Source organism: Dipodomys spectabilis, unplaced genomic scaffold (assembly GCF_019054845.1).
Source record: "Dipodomys spectabilis isolate Male_0828 unplaced genomic scaffold, ASM1905484v1 ptg000197l, whole genome shotgun sequence".
Classification (NCBI taxonomy): Eukaryota; Metazoa; Chordata; class Mammalia; order Rodentia; family Heteromyidae; genus Dipodomys; species Dipodomys spectabilis.
In genome coordinates, this window is record NW_024870874.1 from 10,981,251 (window position 1) to 11,001,299 (window position 20,049).

General features: G+C 44.5%; 1 protein-coding gene across 3 annotated transcripts in view; it reads right to left on the reverse strand.

The window, feature by feature from the left end:
• Nucleotides 1-17,117: 17,117 nt before the first annotated feature.
• Nucleotides 17,118-20,049, reverse strand: part of Cadps2 (calcium dependent secretion activator 2) — a 454,722-nt gene continuing 451,790 nt past the window's right edge. For all 3 annotated transcript variants that reach the window (XM_042695976.1, XM_042695975.1, XM_042695977.1), the window contains one exon: nucleotides 17,118-17,383. In XM_042695976.1, the coding sequence (XP_042551910.1) occupies nucleotides 17,210-17,383 (174 nt within the window). In that variant the 3' untranslated portion in view covers nucleotides 17,118-17,209. The remainder of the gene's footprint in view (nucleotides 17,384-20,049) is intronic.

Below are 20,049 nucleotides of genomic sequence, written 5' to 3' on the forward strand. Positions count from 1 at the left end.
GTCTGAGTCGCCAGCGTCCGTCAGCTGGGGCCGGGCTGCGCGCTCGTAGTCTTGTTCCCGGCTCGTCACAGACCTGCGGAGAGGAGGACCGGCACCATCATCACCGCCAGCAGCCTCCTCCTCTTCTTCCCCGACATCACCAGCCGAACCTGCCTGCCCAGCCCAATGGACTCCTGCCAGCCCATCGCAGAGTTCTTGGCGCACCAATGACTCGGGGACAATCACTACTTATTTCTATCAATAGAAAGTGTTGTGTCAATAACGCAGCCAAGATCTCGCCAATCGTTAACTTCCAAGAGGAGAAGGTAAACTAGATAATTGCTCAATTCGCTTCCAACAGTCAACAGGAAAACTTTTTTTTTCTCTCTCTCTCTCCCTCTCTCTCTCCCTTCGCAGTCAGTGACTACTTTTCATTGGTGAGTGAGCTTCCCCCGCCCAGAAGAGGCGGGGGCGCTCTGGACCCGCGCGCGCCGCGCCCTCTCTCGGGCGCAAGCACTGCGCTCCCCTTCAGCCACCCCTCCCCCGCCCCCCGTGCTGCCTCCGTCTTTTTAATTCTCAATCTGCTTAACCAGGCTTGAGAGGCCAAGCAAATCTGAGATCAATTTTCTCGTTTAGCTCTAAGTGACATCATCTAAAAATCATTGTGCAAGGGCTAAATAAGGAAACAAGAGTCTAATGCAGGGGCAAATGCTAGGCTATATTTATCAAACGCCAGACTCCAGAAAGCCACCTCGGCCAGGAAGCCTCTGGCAGCAAAATCCAAGGTTTTCTCGCTGGGCTGGAATCCCGGCCGTGCCACTTCCTCCCGCAGCCCTCTTTCTTCTTCCAGGGCCCAAGGCTGCACGCGCCCAGGCCTCCCCAGTCCCCAGTGGCCTGAACCAAGCCTGAACCATTTGGAAGACTCCAGCAGGTAACTGGCCTTCAGAAATGCCCCCCTGAGAATTACAGGCCTTGGGAGGCTTGTTATGTGTTTGTGGTTTTTGTAAAGGCGATGCCCCTGGCAATAGGCTTGGAGAAAGACTTCTCTCGAACTTGCAAAGTTGAGCGTCACACCACAAGTCACCTAGACTCAGATCGGACCTCGCCCTGACTCACATCCAAACACACGGGAGTGTGCCCTTCCACGAGTTTCCGTTGGGGGCCGAGAAACCACTTCAGCTTCCCCCCCCTCCCTCCCTCCCTCCCTCCCTCCTTTCCTTCCTTCCTTCCTTCCTTCCTTTTTTTTTTTTTTTTAGAATCTGCGCTCAGTTACAGGTCTTAGTACTCTATGTCGAGAGGAAACGAGAAATAAAACTTGTTTCTGGCTGCCAAAGCCTGCACGCCGCCTCCCTAGAAGCAGGGCAGGCGGTTTCTGGGGCGTGCGCCCCGTGCCGCCAGCGCGGCGGACTGCGGGCACGGGAGGTGTACCACCGCGACGCTCCTGTCTCCCAAAGAGCTCGTCCCACCTACGATTCCCCAGTTGGACTCTCTCCGGTTGGTACCAGGAACCAAATTCCTGCGACGGAGCCGAATGGGTGCTGGTAAGGTTCCCGGAAGATGCCCGAACCAGAAGCCGAGACTGCGGGTTCCCGCGGCTCCGGCCAGCTCACGCAGCGAACAGCTGTGCGCAACTGCCTAAGCGCAGCTGGTGACCAGCCTGCCACCGCGTGGAGCTGAGCCCAGAGGGGCTGCAGGTATAGGGTGAAGTCCTGAAAGTACGAGTCCGCGCCCGGAGGTGGAGAGAGCACACTGGACTGCAATCTCCTGGGCGGTACGACTGGGACGCTGGGGTAAGTGTCTTCCCGCACACTCCAAGGTGTCATCTGCCTGGTGAGTTAACCCCCGAGCGTGTGAGCGCGGGGCGATGCCAAGTGTCTAAGCCAAGGGCGATGTGGGAGAGAGCCCTGGAAAGGGTCAACAGTGGGAGGTCGGACGAGGTCTGGGAACTCTGGGATTGCTGAATCGCTGAGCAATTTGACCCAAACATATGAAACTGGACCTCAAACGGAAGATATTGACCTCCAAGAAACACATACTCCCATCCCCAGAACACAGGCCAAAAGACCCAGGCCCTCAACCTCACCTTGTTCGGTGCTAGAGTTAAGCCCAGCCAAGAAGCAAACCAACAAGGGTGAAAAACAATGCACTGCGGATGCCCAGGGGCGCGGCAGGGCCGCCGAGCGGGTGGTGGAGTAACTTGAAAACGTGGGAGGGGTGGGACCCTTTTGAAGTTGGGTGGTGGCTCAGGAACCAGGTGGAGAGAAGCTTTGGCTTGAGACCCACCTGAATAGCTAGGCCTGGGAGAACCTCCTCTCTCGTCTGCCGACGGCTCCCGAAGCGAGAAGAATCACCGGCAGAGAGCACGGAACGTACCGGGGAGTAAAATGGGAAAAGTGCTACACAACCCGGAAAGCGCTTCGGACCCCCCCTTTGGCCCGGGTTCCCTCACACTGGATCCCTTCCCCCCCCCCCCCCCCCCCGCCTTTTACTCTTGGTGTTGGTAAAACCTGACTCCTTTCCCCTGCTCAGACAAAGGGCACAGGAAAGGCTTTGCTGATGGAAGGAGGTGAGATCCCTGTCCCACGACAGATGGTGGTGGTTAAGAATTTAATTGCTGCCTTTGGGGTAGATCGGGTTCCCTTTCCTACCTGAAGCTTCCTACCAGCGAAAAGTGCCCCTCCTGCGCACTTCTTCACACCAGGGCCAGGTTTAAAAGAAAGAAAAAAGAAAAGAAAAAGAAAGAAACAGCAAAGAAACACCCAACAGCATGGCTAAGCAAAGCCTGTAGCGCCCAGCTGACTCGCACCACTTACCGGCCTCCAGAGCGATACCTGCCTTCTTGACTGAATGCCTCCAGTTTGTTTTACATTTGTCGCGTGTCCCTCCCTCTTCTGTTCTCCCCCCTCCCCCTACTCCTCTCCTTAATGGCGAAAGAGCCTTCATTTGACCTCGAGAAAATTTCTCTTTCAATGGACATTAAATTAAAAAAAAGGGAAAGTACTGACGAAGGGGTATACATGTTTTGTAGAGTGAATATTTCAACAGTTTGCATTTCCCGAGTCTTTTCGGGGTTGCCTTTTCTGAGGAAGTGTTTGACGGTGTCATTTAAGTAACACAAATAGAGTTAGATATCCATTTATTTTCCTCTTTTAAGATAGCCCTGAGTTTGCCAGTCCTAAAGATTGGAGGGGCTTTACAAATCCAGGCCTTGATATGCTAGCATTTGCTAATATTTTCCATTTAAAATAGAAGAAAAACGTGTCATCGTTGGGTGAGATCTCAGTGAAGATTGTCTTTAAACTCAAAATGTATATAGGAAGAGTTTCTGAATTCTTGTCAAATCTAGTCACACTTTTTATTTCTAACGATTTGGAAAATGGAAAGGAATCGAGTCAGAGGATATATGGCAAATTTAGAAACTGCTAAATGATTCCATATTTAAAATGTGTAACTTTCTAAAAAGAACCTGAAAGAGCTTTCCTTTCTTAATGACAAAACAGAAACTCTTCTAGATTCTTTGGATTTTCTTCAAGAATCCTATAATCCTTTTCGTTCTTTCTTCCTTTCTTTCTTTCTTTCTTGTCATTGTTTGTAGGTAATAATTAAATATCCTTCTCCCTTTCCAACCATAAAAAGACAGTATTTATTTGCCCTTCCAATCATCTTAAATTGTGGTGGAAGTTGAATTTTAAGTGGTTTGTCCTGCTTGAAATATAAGGTAGATACAGCCTCTTTGATACAAAGAGATCAGGTAACAAACTTGCATTAAGACTTTGCTAAGCTAAAATAAAATAAAATGCAAGTCCCACTCATCCAAAATGATTAAGCTCCTTTTTTCCCCTAGAGAATATAACTTGATTTCAATGCTTTCTAAACCCTGGCCTTGCTATTACTTAAGAATTTACATAATTTCTCCAGGCATTTTTACTTAAGTCCCTGCCAAAGGCAAATGTAGTTTCTGGCCAACTTTACTGTAGTATGAGATAAATAAAAGAACAGAGCCCAAATTTGTAAATAATCTATTATCTACCTGTAATATGTATTTATTAATAAAGTCACAAACACTGTTAAATTAACAAATAGAACTGGAGAACTTGGTAACATCTCCAGTCTTCTTTCAAGTACATTGACTTGTCCCTTACCATACTTTTAGGGTTTTCAGGTCTGACATATAGTTCTGACCTGGTATTTCTCAAGAGCAGTTGACTTTCTGTTTGTTATTATTATTATTACCTTAACTGAGCTGATGGAGGCATTATTTATATTCTGACACACACAGACACTCAGGTACCTTTTCCTGTTTAATAAACTGCACCAAAGCAATATATCTGATTTTTAGAAAAGGAAAACCATTCCTAAATTCCTCGGTAGGCTTTCTCTCCCCCCACCCCCCACCCCAATCTCTGACTCATCTTTTGTTACCTTTGGTGTGTGTTAGGCCCCGGCAAAGTTAAAGGACACAAATAGGAAGAGTTTGCCTGCTTCAAGGAAACTAGATTGTTTTGAGTACTTGGAATAGTTAATTTGCAGTGGAAACTAACTTTCCAGGTTGTTAACAAACACCTAGGCAACGAGTTCACATTTAAGGCTGCTAATGTGGTTTTCCTTAGTTTGATAACAAATAGAGAATCCCAGGTAAAACTTGTAAAGCACCGGATCACCCGATTAGGACCGTGGGAATTCCCTGAGCCCTGCTTTCTTGTTTGTTTGGGTTTTTTTTTGGGGGGGGGGGGGGAGGTGAACAAGAGGAATCTGTTGTTTGCCTCCAGACCTTTGTTGTTACTATTTCTTTTATATTAGGATTTCGTTTAAACCTGGTGGAATTCTTCCTTTTAAAATGGTATTTAAATATTAACTTAGTTGGTGAAAGAAAATGACGAGCTTCAACCTGAGAGTTCGTTAAGGAGCAGGCTGAGTGGGTCCCGGGGATTCTGTCCCTACCTTACACTAACGCTGAGCTTTCTCTCATCAGTTCCCACAGGGCTGGACTAGATGGGGACAGAAGTTTGTTATAAAGAAGGGACGCAATTTTTCCAACCTTTTTCTTGGAGCCGCTTAAAGTCAAGCACCAGAATCCAAGTTTCGCTTGTAATTTGCAAGTTAGGAAGTGAACAAATTCTGAAGCCCCACAAGTGCTAAGTGAGAAGATAACTTGCCTACTCTAAGAGGAAAAATTTTGTTCACTAGCCTAGCCCCTTCCTCTCCACCCCGCCCCAGCAATCCCCAGATAATTGTTTAAGAAGTCACTTTTTGTGGTTAAAATTTAAAAAAAGCATTCAGCACAGAGTGACTCTTTCCTCGATCCTGACCGAGAAGTTTAAAGCAGTTTTGATGTAATTTTCAAACTTCCTTAAATGATTCCAAGAAATCCAAGTCGATCATAGAAATGAAAATAACACAGCGCAAAGGAAGAACATACAGAGATAGAGAAGCAATACAAGTAAATTTTAAAAAAAAATCCCTGAGCCAGAAATCCGTAAAGAGTTATGTATAAATTCAATTACCTCCCGAAATCTTCTGGACAGCCTCTGGGGCCCGGGAGCTCCAGGAGCGGAGCCACAGCCATCGGCCGCCTCCTCCTCCATGTTCGGGTTGCCTTCTCGCACCCTGGCCCGGGCTAACCCGCTGCAGTGGCCCCAGGCCTGGGAGCAGACCCCCCCCCCCCCACTCCACTCTACCCCCGGCCCTCTCCCCACCGCTCCCAGCCTCAGTCCGGATTCGATGATCCCAGCAGAGCCATTGAGTAGAAGACCGAAGTGAAATAGAAATGTTGAAAACTCTCCCCGATCGGACTCTGCACCTCTTGATTTCTCGCTCCGCACGGTCCCAACCCGTGAAAACCACGCTGTCGAGGCTGTGGGAGGCCGCTGCGTGGGACTGCTGGTGGGGATGGAGGCGGTGGCTCTCGGGAGGCTTGGAAGAGGCCCGGGCGAACTCTTGCAGCTCTGTGCGCGCCAGATTGTGCTGGTCGACCTGGGTCTCTCCCAAGTGTACGGCCCCGGAGGTCGGGGCAGCGCGGCCACGCAGCCGAACTTAGCCGAGCCTCCGGGACCAGCACTGCCCCACAGCCCCGGGCCCCCCTCCCGGGGCGTGATCGCGCCCCTCCCTTCCCGCTCCTTCTCCCCGCAGGTCCTGGAGCGGTTCCACCCCCGCCCCCTCTAGGTTTAGAGGTGGAGGAAGCTCCAAAGTTTCGGGAGGGGGGCGCCCGGATGGGGCTTGAGAGAGAGAGAGAGACAGACAGACAGACAGACAGAAGACAGACACACATAGAGACAGAGACACAGACAGCGAGATACACAGAGAAGAGACAGAGAGGAAGGGAGAGAGGGAGCTGGAGGGAGAGAGAGCGCGCGCATTTCGGTTTGAAAATTTGGGGGACAAAACATTCTCCAATGGCTTTGCTTTGACGACTTGGGGACTAGCTGAAGTATCACTGAATCTAGATGTCAGGTGAAGAAAACCAGCCTGGCCATATCTTCCGCGTAAAAACACAGTACAGTGATCGAATGTGCCCACCCTACCCCTTTCCTGTCCCGCACGCTGTCCTCTGTGTTTAGTTCTCATCTCCGCGCCAGGCAAATCGGTTCAAAGTAGCAGGTGAGCCCTGGGTTCTCTTATGGCCCCGGGGAAAGGGTGAGCATTTCCTAACTAGATTCCCCGGTCTCTAGAACTTTCTTTCTACTGTACCCTCAAGGCTTGGCCCTTCTATTTGTCCTTCGGATTTCGGAGTCTGCCTGGGTAATCCCTATTCGGACACCACGGAGCAGCACCCAGCCGCTGGCCAGTTCCCTTTTCTGGGTGAGGGTGGGCGCTGTTTGGGTATCTTCTCCCCTCCTTCCCTCCCTCCCCGCTGACTCCTCTCCCAGATCACGCCTTCTTCTCCCCTGGTGTGCTTCCAGAGTTTAATGCTAATTTACATGCTGATGGGAAAAAAAATCCCAAGAAGAGGCTGAAGACGAACTTAAGGAATTAGATGATTGCTTCCTGCGTGGGAATTAATTTGGAAGTGATGTTGCATTTTCTCCCTTCCACGACTCCTCTTTTATTCCAGTTCGGTGGCTTCTTTGAATTTCAGTAGCACTGGGGCCCGTGCGCTCCACGAGACTCAAAGAGGAAGAGGGTACTGGAGACACCCGGAAGCCTAAAGGCCCTGGTGGACGCGTCCGTGTGTTGACGCAGGAAACGCGGGGAGCAGCATCCCTACGCCCAAGGTCACCTCCAGGGGTTGGTCGAGTGACGTCACGGACGCGGCTGGCCGAGACACCCGAGGCCCAGGCAGCAGCATCTGGCCCCAGAGAGGCTGGCTGGGTCGAGGGTGGGAAGGGAAGTTGTGTCTAGATTTTAAAAAAAAAGCGTAAAGAAACGCACAAGGCTGTGTACATCATTCGGAGATGGAAAGGGTCGCCTCTGTAGCTTGGAAAGGCAGTGGGGAGGGGGAAGTCTTCCCTACCTAACCTTGTGATTCACAGCTTCTCAGAAATTTACATAATACAAGGGCGGAGATGTAAACCTAAAGGACAATAATAATAATTCAACAGCACATATTCCATTTTCGCACCACGAACCTGGATATGTTCCCGGTGTTGGCACATTAGCTGCTTTTTCAGAGTTGTGTGTGTGTGTGTGTGTGTGTGTGTGTATGTGCGCGCGCGCGCGCGCGCGCGGTGTGTTTTAAACTCACGATGGAGAACATTTGAACTTTCACAACGTTGTTGAAAGGAAAGGATCAGTGGAGAAAAGAGGAAAAGAGAAATTGGCTGTAATGGCTCCGATTTAGATTTCTAAGTAATTGCAAAACACTTTTTTTTTTTTTTTAATGAAGAGCATATGCTGTATACCAAACATAGCAAGCACGGGTCCTAATGGGGTCCCCCACTTTTCAAAAGACCTATCCTCCTTTCATTTGTTCGACAACGTTTTGTTTTATACAAAGCTGTTACCCTTTATTATTAATAAGAAATTCCAATTTACTATTTTCCTAGGCAGGTGAGTCCCCAAAGAGTGACTCCAGGACTTCCAGTTGCCCATTCAAATATTCAACTAGATGTACATAATTGTTTCCATGTTTTCTAAACAAGTATTTTTGTTTTTATTTTTCCTCCTTTTGCCTTGACTCAAATAACATCAGTAATTCAAATTCCAGAAGTCTATTCGCAGCATTTTTCTTAAAGAGTCCCTGTGAAACACTGGGCCAGGAGAAAGATGGGAGGGGCAGGGATTGAAGGATTCAAGTACCCTCGATATTTTAGCTAAGAGGGTCCTGCCAGAAGTCCCTTCCTCACAGAAGTCCCTTCTACTCCATCATCTCCTCAAAAACTCAAGAGCTTGGTCTAGGGTATGCAACGGAGGGTTCCCCTCCTTTTCTTTAAATGTGGGGGTCCTGGCCATTGGAAAATGGAAAACAAGAAAGTGCCCCCTCCCCCATTCTGTTTCCTGTATTTTACTGCTATCTTTTCCCTGGGAAGTGCATACACAGAATTGGTCAATCTAACGTACTTGTAACACACAGCTGTTATTTGAAACTAGTTTTCAGAGAGGCTTAACAACTGTGTAGTTGGGGAATGTAAATTGAAGACATTGGCTTTTTTTTTTTTCAACCTACTCAATCTATTCTGCCCCCACCTTACCTCAGTTTCTGCCACTAACAATTAAGCGTGAGATACTTTGTCTTTCTCCTCCTTGTTCCCCACTCCCCCATCCTTTTACTACTGGATTCTCCAATTATGGGTTAAAATCAAGAATGATCTTTCCTTTTTTTTCAAAGAAAGTTCTTCCTAAATACTCATGTCTCTCTGGAGTTTTGGGCACTAGGGAAAAAAAAATCAATTTTCTGACCTTCTAGACCAGGTCAGCCACCATGGGGAAGACCACACAACTAGCTTGTCCATGAATGCGTATTGGTGGTTCTCCCTTTGCTTTCCCTTCATTCTTAGGAGCCTGGAAAAAAGATTTTTTTTAAATAAGAAAACTACATATGAAAGCTATGAATTTGTTTTATAAAGTTAGCTATAAACTTCTCAAAAAATTCAAACAACTGAATTTAAAAACCACCTCCTTAATAAGAGGTCAAATGTATGGAAGTATTAAAAGACATGGAGAAATCACATTTGCTAGATGATTTTAATCCACCACCTGAATAACTTCACTTGTCCTTAGAAGCCTGCAGTGGGGGAGGGGGTGCTCAGGTTCAGTCCTGCATTCTCCAGGCTTCTGTAGATCCAGTGGTTAACCTTCACAAAACCTTCTCAAAAAATTAGCTTGAGTAAAGCAGATTTTGTCTCTTAAGAAGCAGTTGTGAATTTCTAAATTTAGTCAGTTTTATAAAAGAACACATCCTGCAATCACAAAATGAAACAAAAAATCTGCAACTTGAATAGATGACAATAGGTAAGTTTCTTCAATACAGTAACTCTGAACCAGGCTATCTAGATAGGAAGACCTAGCCAAAACAAAACAAAACAACCCCCCCCCCCAAACCTTACCCACCTGCAACTTACTCCCTCACCTGGTAAAGTTCCATTTTTGAGCTCCAGTCCTACTGTGTTCTGACCTTTTACTATGTGACCTTTTTAAACAAAACCTTTTCTACTTCTCTACCAAAGTTTATTCCAAAGACACAATATTGGTTAATGGCAAGACTAGGAAATGCCTTGAAGAATAGACTTTAACATTTAATCAACATTTCTTTCTTTCAATCACACTCAAGGGAGATAGTATGTGTGGGTTAAGAGGAAGGAAGTCGTTCTAAAGGGCAAATCAGAATTAATTTACAGATACAAAGAAAACAACTTGATATTCCACTTTTAATTTTTACACTAGGATATGTTGATGATTATCTGCAAGCAAACATAGGCCTGAAGAGCACCTACTGTATCTGATGGGCTTTTAACTCAGTTGTTCATTTAAACATCAATTTTTCACTTCCCCTTCAAAGTGACCATCACTGATTCTAGAGGCATCAATGTGGAGGGGGACAGGAGCCTAGGGTATTTATTTGTGAATTTTCTTCCCTGTCACTCACAAATAAGCACACAATTACCACAGTCTTATTATTAAATAACCAGAAACAGGGAGATTGAAAACGTGGTAGTATTTAGCCCCTTCATCTCGGGATCAAATGCTCTTGGTTGGCCACTTTAAAGGTAAGGAGCAAGGTGGAGATGCACATTGTTTTAAAGCCTTAGCTCCATTCCCAGCCAAGTACAGGGCACCATACTGTCCTTTCCCACCTGTGTTCACTTTCTGCCTGTTCAAACCCATTTAGTGCAGTGCCCAGCACCACCAGGACTCCTAATTCCTAGGATACTGATGTTTAGGAGATGATCTTGGGAGGCACCCCCTGTACAAGCTGGGTCTCTGTGAGACTGGAGTTTTTCTTACACCTTAGAAGTTCTTACAGCTCAGCAATTACCCCCTTCCCCCCTCTACATTCTGGCCAAATCCTTTTAATGCTTTCCTGTTTGGTTGAGACTATCATGGGGCACACTGAGAGGGTACCTAATGTCTCTTTCTCCTCTCTGGAGTCTCACAGTTGCCTTCCGGTTTGGGGCTGTAGAATGTCATTCTAGGCCCCCTTACACCTTGGGAACTGTTCATGGACATCATCATACTCTTGCCATTCTCTTGAACTTCATGCACTGACCACAGGATCATTTCACCCCCATCCCCAAGTGGGATGCATCCGCCTCCAGCTGCCATCCTTCCCTGCTTCAGCTTCAGAGGCTAAGTCAATGATCTTCCTTTCAGGAGACCCCGAGTCAGCCCACCCATCCCCCTCTCCTCCTTTCCTCCCACCCTGCTTCTAGATAGCCAGGAACTGGACGATTCTACTCAGTTCACAGACCACAGACGCTCCCCAGGAGTGGGGCTGGAGATTCCCGGTGCTTTGAACCAAAGGGACCCGATTCCAACCCCAGAAAGATTGGCTGTGGGACTGGTGGTGCCTGTTGGATGAAGAAGAATTCCGAAGATTTCTTTGGATTCTATTACTAACGCTAAAAAAAGGGGGGGGGGGACTTATTGACCATAACTCATTTCATTTCTTTAATCATTACAGCGATTTTTCATAAGAGACCAAAACCAAGGCCACGGTACTAAAAGACATGGCAGAGGTGTGCCAGTTGTATTCAAGCCCAGATTTCGTTGACTCTATGAACTCTGCCCTGGCCCAAAGTGATGTTAGATGAAGCACCCATTTCTGGGTCATGCTCAGGAATCGTCTTTGATAGTGAGTGCTCACACTCCAGCGTCTACTTCTCCCTGAAAACAATCTCATACTGTGCGTAGAGACAGCGCGTGGCGGACGCTCGCTCCTGACTCCTGGAATCTAGGCTCCGCTCGAGCTTTGCCCACAGGCCAGATGTGATTTCCACTGCTTTAATTACAGCAAGCAGTGTCTTAGTGGAGATCTTTTGAAGGGAACTCGACACCCCATATTAGGACAGTGGGGGTGGCCTAGGGAAAGCCGTCTTCAGAGTTGGGTACGAATTTCGTGGCTACCTCTGTTAACAGACACTCGAGACCAACCCAGGTTTGCTAGATGGGTGGATGCGACCCCATTTGCAGCAAATTTCCAAGGCCAACCAGACGAAGGTATTTCCCAAAGATTCCAGTGAGTAGCACTCCAAGGGAAAAGAAGGTCCCCTGGCCGGCCTCTAAATTCAGCACAAAGCCAGAAGTAGTGGGGCGGGCTCGGCGCTGCAGGTGCGGGCGTGGCGTTGCTGCGGGTACCACCCAGAAGCCAGCCCGGCGGCGGCGCATCCGCTCACCCCCAGCCAAGTACCAACCTCTCCCGATCATCCATCGGTAGCTTCCCTCTAGGGACCCAGAGCAGGAAATTTCCATTCTTTGTTTGGGGAAAATAATGAACGGATGCGACCTAGAGCTTGATCTCATCTTTCGCCTTGGGGTCCTTCTACCCAACTCGGGACAGACAGGGCCCCGAAAGTCAACTGGGCTGCGCTCCTGGCCGCCAGCATCCTGGGAACTTATGGCGAGATTGGTACCCAGCGGGTCCGTTTCTTGCAACCTGATGTCTCAGCGGGGTTTTTTCCTGGAGAATATCTCTTGGGATGCAAACTTCAGTAGCAGAAAGGGTTTCGGGACGCTGAGCAGCTAGGGCTGGGCTGGGTGACCTCTGTCCAACTCAATCACCGCGGTAAGATGCCCGGGCTGAATTCAGTGACCGCCCCGGAGGGCGAAGGTGGGCGGCGCTAGGCCAGGCGGTGACCCTTGGGGGCGGGATGAGAGCTGGAGATGGCCAAGAGCCTCAAGACACTTTGCAGGGGCATTTCTTACAAAAGTAGCAGGAAATCCCTCCCCCTGAGCAAAACACAATGAGTAAAGACTAAAGGGAATTCAAGTGGAAAAACGCATGCCTGCAAGAACAACCCTCTGCGCTCCGTGTGGTGCTTTTTCTTTCTGGTAAAAGGCATTATTACTGTTTTTTTTTTTAAAACAAGTCTTTGGAGAAACTTTCCTTGTAGATTACCTCATATGCCTACTCTGCTTGGACATTAGGTGTTTTCGTTACTATACCATGCATACCAAACTGTCCAAAGAATGCAATGCCTGCCAAAATCATTTAGGAGAGTACAGCTATTTGAATGATTAAAAAAAAATGATTTTGAGCTGGGCGCCTGTTACTCACGCCTGTACTCCTAGCTATTCGCGAGGCTGAGATCTAGAGATCGTGGTTCAAAGCCGGCCTGGGCAGAAAAGGCCGTGAGACTCTTATCTCAATAAACCACCCAGAAAACGGGAAGTGGCGCTGTGGCTCAAGTGGTAGAGCGCTAGCCTTGAGCTGAAGAGCTGAGGGACAGCGCCCAGGCCCAGAGTTCAGGCCCCACGACCTACAAACAAACAAAAAAACAAACCTTGTTGGCCCAGTATGGTGGCCTGCGATTAATCCTAGTTTATCAGGAGGCTGAGATCTGAAGATCAAAGTTCAAAGCCAGCCAAGTGACTACTAAAATGCTAGAAGTGGGGCTGTGGCTCAAGTGGTAGAGAGTTAAACTGATTCAGCACAAAAGCTCAGGGACAGCGCGCCAGGTTTTGAGTTCAAGCCCCAGGATGGGTTATATAGGAATGAATTTTAAAATTCTGCAAAATTTGTGAGGTTTTCACTTAGTTTTTTTCTTGTTTTTAAAGAGTAATGCTATGAAACATTTGTCTTCCTTGAATAGACAGATGCTTGGGAGTTCATCCTAATGGTTCCACACCCAAGTGAACAATTTTTAAGTTACTTCTAACAATTAAACTCCAAGCAGTTGAATTGAGGAGCCCCAAACTCCTTTTATAAAGATATGGAACCAACCCAGATGCCCCTCAGTAGATGAATGGATCAAGAAAATGTGGTATATATATATATATACACAATGGAATTCTATGCCTCCATCAGAAAGAATGGCATTGGCCCATTTGTTAGGAAATGGAAAGTCTTGGAAAAAATTATATTAAGTGAAGTAAGCCAAGCCCAAAGAAACATAGGTCCCATGGTTTCCCTTATTTGCAATATCTAGTATATGTATGAGTCAAGCAGAAAAGGTCAGATAAGGTGATGTTAGGAAAATGAACCCCAAGATATGTATTCAAATGTTTTTTTTTCTTTCATGCATTTGTTTCTAACGCATTTATAAGATTATTTCTTTGTTGCTTTGTATGTCCCTCCTCCACAGTATAACCCCTGCTTTCACTGTATTTGATGTCGGTATAATTTGTGGAGGGGAAGGGGAAAAACAAGTCGTTTAAATAAGAATACAGGTGGACCAGTTGCAACAATGAGAAGTACAAGTTATCATGTCAAAATGAACTTTACAACTTTGGTGGTGGGGGGGAGGGAGGATTGGAGGGGGAGGCTGGGAAGGGATGGGAAGGGGAAACAAAGGAGGAGGCTACAATGCTTAATAAGAAATGTACTCATTATCTTGCCCATGTAATTGTAACTCCTCTGAACAGTATTTTCACAATAAAAAATAAATAAAAATTAAAAAAAAATTTTCTTCACATGCCTTTTCATGAACCAAAGGTTACTACAGGTAGTCATTAAAAGAGTGACTAGCTCCCTGATCTGTCTCCCACTTCTCTTGTCCTTGTTGTGGATGTCTGGGGTGGGAGACAGGGAATAAGGCTCTGAGAAATCTCACGAGTGTAAAAGGAGGGAGCTGAGAACACTAGAATCTGGGCTTCAAGAGGTGGACCAGCTCAGAGAGCCAGTTGTAGGACAAACAGGAAGGACGATGCCAAATATTTTGGTCCTCCTGGCTTCAAATATTTTGTCTGCTTCCCTGGATTTCCTTTATTTCTCAACTGTACTTTTTCTTTGAGAAAATAGTCCTTAAAGAAAAAGAATTTTTGCCAGGCATTGGTAGCCCATGCCTGTAAACCCCAGTTATGCAGGCTGACATCTGAGGATTGTAGTATGAAGCCAGAACCTATAGGAACGCCCATGAGACTCTTATCTCCAATTAACCAGAAAAAAAAGTCAGAAGCAGAACAATGGCTAAAGTGATAGATTTGAGCCCTTTAGCAAAAAGCTAAGGGATAGTGCCCAGATCCTGTGTTCAAGCCTCAGTTCTATCCCACCACAAACAAATAAGAGTTCCACTTGAGTGAATGGTGAGGAATGATCATCAGTTACTGACATTTAGTACAACATGAGTTAGTTATACTGATATAAGTCATGTCATTCAAAGGAAAGGAAAGAGTAGTTCAATGATAGAGTGTATTCTTAGTATGTGTGAAGCTTGGAGTTTAATCTTCCATTAAAAAAAGGAGTGGTTGGCTGGGATGTAGCTCAGTGGCAACGCACTTGCCTAGCAAGTGCAACATTCTGGGTTCGAGTCCCAGTACCAAAAAAGAAGACAACAACAACAACAAAAGGAGTGGGGGTTAGTGGCTCACACCTGTAATCCTAGCTACTCAGGTGGCTGAGAGCTGAGGATCACAGTTTGAAGCTAGCTACTCAGGTGGCTGAGAGCTGAGGATTGCAGTTTGAAGCTAGCTACTCAGGTGGCTGAGAGCTGAGGATCGCAGTTTGAAGCCAGCCTGGGCAGAAAAGTCAAGTCCAAGAGGCTATTATCTCCAATAAACTACTCAGAAAAAGCCAGAAGTGGCTCTGGGGCTCAACTCATAGAGCATTAGTCTTGAGCACAAAGAGGCTGAGGGGCAGTGCCTAGCCTCTGAGTTCAAGTCCTAGGACCAGACTGGCTAAAATTAAAATTAAAAAAAAAATAAGAAAAGGAAAAGTGGGCTGGGAGAGGCAAGCTTGCAGCTGGTGGTATGGTGGAGTTCAGGGTAGCATGAATGGAACCCAAGGGCTTGAAGAAAAGGGTTCTGGGTGTGATGATGGATGACAAAGGGAGGAACGGCCCTAAAAATGCTGTAGAGTTTGTCTCTCCTCCAGGAAATGGAGAAAGCTGCCTTCCTTCTTGTTTATCTTACCTTTCATGAACTAACATTTAGCCCTAGACATTACTTAGAATAATCTTCAATTAAAATGTTGATTTTTTTTCATGGACTTATTTAGGTAATTAAACTGTAGTTTATGAGTCCGTGGAAGAACAAATTTCAAGGTACAAGATGTTTTTCATACATTTAGGAATACTTCTACTATTGTAAATAGATAACTTTCATTTGAAAGTTGTCTCTGAGTAGAGGTAGTATAGTTGATTGTATGTATGCCTGTAGGCCTGGCAGCATAGTAGGTTTGAAGCACCGGATTCATTTGAGTCCAAGTGAGACCCCATGTCAAAAGCAAACAAACAAGAAAACAACATAAAAAAGTACATATAGCTCAAGTATCCTGAAGAAAACCCCCCACAAGAATTACTTATGAATGACTGCATAAATGCAGTAGCACAATGACAGTGTATTTTAGAAAAAAAACATAAGCACTGAGAAGATTACAGAGAATAAAAGTTTACCTTTCAAAATGTTAGCAAGAAAACATTTTGGGGGGCTGGGAAAGTGGCTCAGCGGTAGAGCGCTTGCCTTGCACGCCTGAGGCCCTGGGTTCGATTCCTCAGCACCACATAAGCAGAAAAAGCCGGAAGTGGCGCTGTGGCTCAAGTTGTAGAGCGTTAGCCTTGAGCTGATGAGCTGAGGGACAGCGCCCAGGCCAGAGTTCAGGCCCCACGACCGGACCCCCCCCCAAAAAAAACAAAACATTTTGGGGAGTCACCACGACTAGTGCCATTTTGCTATGTAACATTGCTAACATTATTAAAGCTATCAATACTAGTTCACATTACTAATGTTTAATAATGAATACTATTTGAGTATGGTATTAATACTTCCATTGAAATGGGCATTTTCTGTAGTAATTCTTTTAATGAAGCTGTGAGCCTAGTAGGTAAAAAAATAGTGTTTATAACTTCTACATGTTTAGTTGAAAATAAGAATCATAAAACAAAACAAAAACAAAAGCACAGCCAGTCAGTTGGTATGTTTGAAATTAGGCAAGTATCTTTTACTGCTTTTAATCTGTATAAGTCTAATAATACACACAGAAATTGATATGGCCAAAAGGATTTTTATTGCCTGCAAGCTGTTACACTTTGAAGTAGAATAAGGTATATTGATGGAAGCACACATTGGGATTTCTTACACTTGGAAGATGGTCAGAATAGAACAAGACACAAACAAGTACATTGGATAATCTAGTTAATATTGGGGTTTAGAAGTTCTTTACGACCAGAATTACACCTGCAGTACAATTCAGGGTAATAAAACCCAAGGTTATATTTGTTACACACACCATAACACTGACAAATTAACTACAAAACAGATCTGGGACATACATTATAACAGCAAGGTACACAACATTGTAACAGAGGTACAATCGAGTTGGTGATCAGAAGTATATTGTCTTCTCACAATGTAGTATTGTGGAAAATAAACACAGGGCATGAGTTCGATGTAGCTGAGGGAAAAAAAAAGATCAAATCTGCTAAAAAAAATAAATAAAGACCATAAAGGAAAGTTCATCTTCTAATTATAAACAGCCAAAGTTCATTTTAGGCAAACTACACAAAAAAGGATAATCTTCTTCCAAAAAAAATATTTGGCATTTTTCCTTTTACTATATCTTCAAGTTTACTTCCTAAAGAAATACAAGCATTTTGTTGTTGTTGCTGCTGTTTTGGCTAAGACAGTTAAGTATAATTACAATGACAAGGTACACAAAACGATATATTGAAGGTCCTTCTTCCTTTTCCAGAGCTGTGTGTAATCAGCCTTCTTCTTCTTCATCACTGTCTTTCATAGTAATGCCCTGAAGTCCTCCTCCTTCTGAGACAGAGGCTGTGGCCTCCTCCACTGTTAAACGTCTGTGCAGAGTATCATATGTCTTACTGTTCAGTGTTCCTTCTAGCACACCTTGCAATCGGAAATCTCTGTAGGTTTTCTGGAGAGAGAAGAAAGAATTGCATAGGTAAGTAAGATTACGTGCATGCACACATGTCTGTGTGTCTATATGTACAGGCATACGTATTCATTTGGCTTTTAAAACATTTTTAATTAAAAATGTTACTGTTATTATAAAGGTAATGTACAAAGGGGTTCCAGTTATATGTCAGGTAAAGACTACATTTCTTTTTTGGACAATTTCATCCCTTCCCTCACTCTCTCCCAGTTTTTCCTTCCCATCTTCACACACAAGTTGTATAGTTCATTTTCAACATAGTGTCCAGTGAATACCATTACTGCATTTGTTCCCTCTTTGCCTCTCCATTTCTATGGACCTTTTTCTTTTCTTCTCTTTTCTTCTTAAAGCTGTACTAGGGATTGAACTCAGGGTCTCACGCTTGCTAGGCAAGTGCTCTACCACTTGTGGCATAACTCAGTCCCCACAGCTGGCATTTTGAAAGTCATCTTTGAACATGCACTAATGGATTTAGACTGTGGCTGCTTATGTCAGTCACCCTGCTGGTGTATTTCTGGAGAGAAAATTGAATAAGTGATTTTGGACAGTAGTAGTCAAACTATAATCACCATGAATGCTCAATGTGTTGTTACTATGAATGACAAATTAATTCTCTTCCATAAAACATTACTAATTAAACAGAATTTACTATTGGAATAAACTGTAGCGAAGATAACATTTACCTACATACATTTAAATAAGGTATTTTTAGTTTTTCAATAGAGGAGGCTTTAATACTGAAAAAATATATTTCATTTCATAGAATACATTAGTGTTAAGCAGATGTACCGAACAGTGGACTAATCCTATTACTAGTACAAGAAGCATTTTAAGCACTTTTGAATTATAAAATGTATTTACTTGGGATAAATGCCTCTGAGAAATTTGTTCTTGCCCTTTGAAATTCCCTTCAAATGGAAAGTGTCCAGTTCTGATAATAAGCTCCTATAGATAAGGTAATGAAACACGTATTTTCATTTTTGTAAAACTGTAAACTTATGGTTTGTATATTAGAAATGTTTATGTTGGAAATTTGTATGTTGGAGATACACACACACACACACACACACACACACACACACACACACACACACACACACACACACACACACACACACACACACACATCCATGTAATCCTAACTACCCAAGAGGCTGAGATCTGAGGATTTTGGTTCAAAGCCAGTCTGGGCAGGAAAGTCAGTCAGACACATCATCAATTAATCACAAAAACTGGAAGTAGAGTTGTGGCATAGGAGGTAGAGTGCTATCCTTGAGCACAAAAGCTGAGGTACTGTGCCTACGCCCTGATTTCAAGCCCCAGAACCACATGCACGCATATATACAGAAACAAAACAAAGTAACAGATACCCTAGTGTTGCTTCTTATAGAGATTCTTAAAACTCAATAAAACTTTAGTACATTTCATATGCATGATCTGTTACTGCTTCCTTTATGTTTACTTTTTAAAGCTTCAACTTTCCTATGTTAGATTTAGAATACAAAAGAGTTAGACCCCAATGGACTGCCCAACATATCAGCAATGCCAATATACCATTACTCCTTTTTTTTTGGTCCTGGGGCCTGAACTCTGGGCCTGGGCGCTGTCCCTCAGCTCTTCAGCTCAAGGCTAGAGCTCTACCACTTGAGCCACAGTGCCACTTCTGGCTTTTTCTGCCTATGTGGTGCTGAGGAATCAATCCCAGGGGTTCATGCATGCAAGGTAAGCACTGTACCACTGAGACACCTTCCCAGCCCTATACCATTACTCTTAAGTGGTGTCTGGTAGCTACCGTCTTGTTGTTTGCACTTAACAGATGAAAAAAGGTGAAACAAGAATCTAGTATCATAAGTCTAGGAGATCGAAATCAACAATAAAGGATGCTTGATTTTGTTGCAAAGAGCAGGCAGGTTCAAAACACTTTTACTATAACACTGATGGAACAATCAGGGCATTCAGACATTTGAACTAAAGGTAATTATCATGTGAGTTAGGAAGTACATCTTAATCCCTCCATTTAACATTCCTTGTCTCTACTAACTGCCTTATGGGGAAATTAGAACCATTCCCAGGTAGTGGAAACAGAGACTTTTACAATTACTTTTCTGTCTGTTTTCATCTGACTTATACCTACAACATCACTCCCACTCCCAGAAGGCATAGGAAAATGGCATAAGTAAAAAATGATGTAGTTTTTCATTTGTGTAATAGTGATATAGACAATTCGTATGTGAAAAGTTTAACATTGTCTAAGTAAACTGAATTCTGAGAAATACTTAATAGTATATGAATGAAGTCTCCACAGAAAGTTAGATTTACAAAGTACTTTTTTCTTAACACACTATATCCCTTTTCACTTAAAATTTAAGTTTATTTACAAACGTATGAACCCATTGTCCTCATATTCCCTTTTTTTAAAGCTGAATAAGAACTTTGTGATAAATTCATAGCTTACTTGGATTCATAACTTACTATGCCTAATGGAGCCGTAGTTTGGTCTTACACTAAAATCCATGGTAATTCACATTTGACCCAGGGACATAATCTAAAGGATAAATTGTCTAGAGAATTGGGTATCTAACACACATGGCATTACTATCAAAAGGATGAGTGCTCAAGTCTGTTACTGCATTATAATTAGATTTAGA